Source organism: Coregonus lavaretus (assembly GCF_964263955.1).
Source record: "Coregonus lavaretus genome assembly, chromosome: 17".
NCBI classification, from domain to species: Eukaryota; Metazoa; Chordata; class Actinopteri; order Salmoniformes; family Salmonidae; genus Coregonus; species Coregonus lavaretus.
The window spans coordinates 45,848,837-45,853,724 of NC_140004.1; the positions used below are offsets into that span (position 1 = coordinate 45,848,837).

The 4,888-nt window shown below is 46.2% G+C and overlaps 1 protein-coding gene and 1 long non-coding RNA gene across 2 annotated transcripts in view; one reads left to right on the forward strand and one right to left on the reverse strand.

Annotated features, from left to right (window-relative positions):
* The window catches only part of LOC311144472, a 2,289-nt gene extending 1,742 nt beyond the window's left edge, over positions 1-547 (reverse strand). Inside the window, exon 1 of the long non-coding RNA XR_014614502.1 lies at positions 515-547. This is a non-coding gene — a long non-coding RNA (uncharacterized lncRNA). The remainder of the gene's footprint in view (positions 1-514) is intronic.
* LOC311144471 (albumin 2-like) overlaps positions 1-3,283 on the forward strand; it is a 14,353-nt gene extending 11,070 nt beyond the window's left edge. Inside the window, exons 10-14 of the mRNA XM_084180496.1 lie at positions 1,397-1,500; positions 1,777-1,918; positions 2,109-2,326; positions 2,491-2,623; positions 2,875-3,283. Of these exons, the coding sequence (XP_084036622.1) occupies positions 1,397-1,500; positions 1,777-1,918; positions 2,109-2,326; positions 2,491-2,623; positions 2,875-2,919 (642 nt within the window). The 3' untranslated portion in view covers positions 2,920-3,283. The remainder of the gene's footprint in view (positions 1-1,396; positions 1,501-1,776; positions 1,919-2,108; positions 2,327-2,490; positions 2,624-2,874) is intronic.
* Positions 3,284-4,888: the final 1,605 nt, after the last annotated feature.

Consider the following 4,888-nt stretch of genomic DNA (forward strand, 5'->3'; position numbering starts at 1 on the left):
CAGTGGCAGCGATGCGTCCTATGAAGCCGGTGGTGGGTGGTCCAGAAGTCCTGGGGGGGGGGGACACAGACACAACAGGGCGGAATGAAACAAGGCAGCAGTACAGTTCAAGGGAAATCCAAAATACGTAGTAGCAAGGCAGAAGGCTGGTCAGAGTTACCGGGATTGAAGAGTAGTCAGGAGTCGTTATGGCAGAAGCAGGTCTGGATCTCCTGGGGCAGAAGAGTATCCAAAAATCAGGCAGGTCCGGGGTCACAAAACCAGGGTGAGCCAGAAGCGCGAGCAAACAGGTTCCGGGTGTGAGCTTTGCAGACGATCTGACACCGGAGAGCTGAAAGACAGGGCCTTAAATACTGGGAGAGGTAGTGGGTAATGCAGCGCAGCTGGCAGAGTAATTAGAGCAGAGCAGAGCAGGGACAGGTGGAGCTAGTTAGGCTGAGTAGAGAGAGTGGTGAGCAGAGTGGAAGAAAATTAAGGTGGTAACCCGGTGGAGTGAGAGGCTCATGACACTAACACTGTTATGGTTCTAGGCTTTAACTCAGCAGGCAAAACTGTTATGGTTCTAGGCTTTAACTCAGCAGGCTAACACTGTTGTGGTTCTAGGCTTTAACTCAGCAGGCTAACACTGTTGTGGTTCTAGGCTTTAACTCAGCAGGCTAACACTGTTGTGGTTCTAGGCTTTAACTCAGCAGGCTAACACTGTTGTGGTTCTAGGCTTTAACTCAGCAGGCTAACACTGTTGTGGTTCTAGGGTTTAACAAAGCAGGCTAACACTGTTGTGGTTCTAGGGTTTAACTCAGCAGGCTAACACTGTTATGGTTCTAGGGTTTAACTCAGCAGGCTAACACTGTTATAGTTCTAGGGTTTAACTCAGCAGGCTAACACTGTTGTGGTTCTAGGCTTTAACTCAGCAGGCTAACACTGTTGTGGTTCTAGGGTTTAACTCAGCAGGCTAACACTGTTGTGGTTCTAGGCTTTAACTCAGCAGGCTAACACTGTTGTGGTTCTAGGGTTTAACTCAGCAGGCTAACACTGTTATGGTTCTAGGCTTTAACTCAGCAGGCTAACACTGTTATGGTTCTAGGGTTTAACTCAGCAGGCTAACACTGTTGTGGTTCTAGGCTTTAACTCAGCAGGCTAACACTGTTAACTCAGCAGGCTAACACTGTTAACTCAGCAGGCTAACACTGTTGTGGTTATAGGCTTTAACTCAGCAGGCTAACACTGTTGTGGTTCTAGGCTTTAACTCAGCAGGCTAACACTGTTAACTCAGCAGGCTAACACTGTTAACTCAGCAGGCTAACACTGTTGTGGTTATAGGCTTTAACTCAGCAGGCTAACACTGTTGTGGTTCTAGGCTTTAACTCAGCAGGCTAATACTGTTGTTCCCATGCAGCTGGCCGACAGTAACATTGACAAGATGATCACTGATGAGATTGAATACTACAAGAAGGTGTGTGCCGCAGAGGCTGCCCTGGGAGATTACAACTTTGAGAAGAGGTGAGGGGTCATGCTCTCACACAGATAGGTCAAAGGTCATGAAAGGTCAAAGTAGATGTCCTTCATGTGGTATGCGATCATTAACGTCACATTTAGTCCTAACAACTTACCGACAGATGTTGTTATGGGTAAATTGATGGTTATTTTTAATGGCTTATTAATAATTTATGAATGGTTAATTCATATTTAATACATAGCTCATGGTTCATTAACGTGAACTTCCTCCTCCTCCTCCTCCTCTTCCTCCTCCTCTTCCTCCTGCTCCTCCTTCTCCAGTATGATGGTGTACTACACCAGGATAATGCCCCAGGCCTCCTTCGTCCAGCTTCACATTGTTTCTGAGACCGTGGCTGATGTCTTCCATGGCTGCTGCAAGGACCAGCCAGGCCACTTAGTCTTGCCCTGCGCAGAGGAGAAGGTCTGACACACACACACACACACGTACACAAGCACACACACACGTACACACACGTACACAAGCACACACACACACACCGAGGTATGATACTCACACATACACAGACATCCATATATCGCTGAGTCTACTTCTAAATAGAGGTAATAATCAAATAATAATGGATCTCTCCCTTCCTTTGTCCTCTCCACAGTTGACCAACATGCTCGACACCACATGCAACGACTACTCCAGCATTAACCCCCGCATCGCCCACTGCTGCAACCAGTCCTACTCCATGAGGAGACCCTGCATCCTGGCCATCCAGCCTGACACAGAGTTCACGCCCCCGGAGCTGGATGCCAACAACATCCACATGGGCCCAGAGGTCTGCACCAAGAACAGCAAAGACCTCCTGCTATCCGGGAAGAAGTGAGTGAGATATACTACGAACGCACGGTGTATAAGAACGTGGCCAACGAAATTCACACACACACACACACACACACACGCACACACACGCGTGTAGGCACGAACACCCGTACTCTAACTCGCTGGTTTACAAACATCATGTTTGTGTGTGTGCTTGTCCTCAGGCTGCTGTATGGTCTGGTGAGACATAAGACCACCATCACTGAGGAGCAGCTGAAGACCATCTCTGCTAACTATTACACCCTGAAGGAGAAGTGCTGTGCTGCTGAGGACAAAGCAGCCTGCTTCACTGAAGCGGTAACCCACACCACTCAATACTGAGGAAATGTTGAATCATTTTATCTTTTAATCTGTATAGTCAAATGCCTGGTAAGGGGGTGCTAGGACGAAGACAATTTGTAGAAATTAAAGTAAAGACAGAATTGGGATCGTGTGTGTTGTAATTTTCTTTCACTTTGGGGAAATAGCCTATTTTTTTGGCCTATTTACGTAGATTTAAGGCAACACAATTGTAATAACTGATGTCATGTTTTGTTTTTCTCCTACAGGGCGCCAGGCTGCTAGCTGAGAGTGCAGAGCTGGTCAAGGTTTAAAAGATCGGATTTAGATTGTATTCATTTCAACAGAGGAACTGATTAATAAAAAAAATAGCTAATGTCATGTCTGTATCTACAATATCTACCTCCATAGCCACACCCCAGTGACCTCACCACATCCTTCCATCCATAACGTCTGTCATACACTCATAAGCCTGTCTATCTGTGATCTGTGATTTACTCATTAACCTGTGATCTTCGACTGACTCGTTAACCTGTCGATCTGCGATTGACTCATTAACCTGTCGATCTGTGATCGACTCATTACCCTGTCGATCTGGGATTACTCACAAGCGCTGGTTTATTTCTGACAGACAATAATGACTCCTGTCAATCAAATAAATTAATGCATTTTATTGATTACGGTTGTGGCTGTTTTTATTTTTATTTGTTAGGATTCTCAAGACATTCATATTTGTCAATGCTTTGTGGTCATAATAAATCTGTCTCACGTTTAACCAATGACTTATAATTGTTTAGAAATTATTCATAATGTGTCTATAAATGTTTAAATTGACAGTTGATGAACATAGTATAAACCCTTCATAAACCCTTAATGAAGGTAACGTTATCGTAAAGCGTTACCCATTTATTGAGAAGGGGTAGCTGCATCTCAATATGGCGACTGGAGTATGGGCGAGTGGGTGTGTCGAAAGGAAAGGACTGGGCGTGTGGAAAGGAGTGGGTGTGTCGAAAGGAAAGGACTGGGCGTGTGGAAAGGAGTGGGCGTGTCGAAAGGAAAGGACTGGGCGTGTGGAAAGGAGTGGGTGTGTCGAAAGGAAAGGACTGGGCGTGTGGAAAGGAGTGGGTGTGTCGAAAGGAAAGGACTGGGCGTGTGGAAAGGAGTGGGTGTGTCGAAAGGAAAGGACTGGGCGTGTGGAAAGGAGTGGGTGTGTCGAAAGGAAAGGACTGGGCGTGTGGAAAGGAGTGGGTGTGTCGAAAGGAAAGGACTGGGCGTGTGGAAAGGAGTGGGTGTGTCGGCACAGTTAGGGAAACCGGAAAAGGTCAGTGGTTCCTACAGAGGACCCAGGGAGGAGTCGTTTTTTTTTCTTCTTCTCAAGACTGGAAAAAGATGGTGGAAGCGGACGGTGAAGTGGATTCTGAATACAATGGCGGTAGAATCAAGGAGAATTGGGAGTATTGTCCAAAAGAATGGAAAACGGAGCCAAGTAGAGTACAGTGATGAGAATGTAACTTCCTATCTAGTAGGAGGACGGTTTGTTAATGAGGAGCAACTGATCGAAATACCAATCTGGAGGAATCCATTTGAGATATCCAAACTGGTGGAGAGAGTGCTGGGTAAAGTGAAGGCTGTGAGGATCACGAGAGGCAGGCTTGTTTTGATTTTTTTTGGTGCTTCGCGGATCAAAAGCAACGTGCGTTGCGTCCCACCCTGATTTGATACGTTTGAAGTGTTGTGTGTGTCTCTTAGGAACAGGGCACCCCTCAAGGGGGTTATATCTGGCCTCTCGTGGGAAGTCGATGTTGAAGAGATTAAAAATATTCCTGGAATGATTGACGTCGGATGATTGGTGAAAAAGTGAAGAGTCTATCTGTTCTTTTGTGTTTTGATATGGAGTCTCTCCCTACTCGAGTGCAGCTGGGGGTATATTAACTACAGAGTCAGAGCATCTATCCCAAGACCAATGCAGTGTGATCACTGTAAAGCTTTTGGTCATGTTTCAAGTGTTTGCAGAAGGGAGAAGCCGAGATGTCCAAGTTGTGGAAAAGATCATATCATGTGTTTTAATAGTGAGGAAAAATGTGACATGTTGCAATTGTGGTGGGAACCATGAAGCTGCATCTTCCGAATGCCCCACAACGGTGAAAGAGAATGAGGTGGACAAAGTCAGGGCTGTCCAGAGCAATTCATATGCAGCAGCTGTTAAAAGGGTTGAGGGTTTGAATGGTGCTCCTGAAGAGTCCATGGTGGTGGATAGGCCTTCACTGCAGGCTGCAGGGGTTG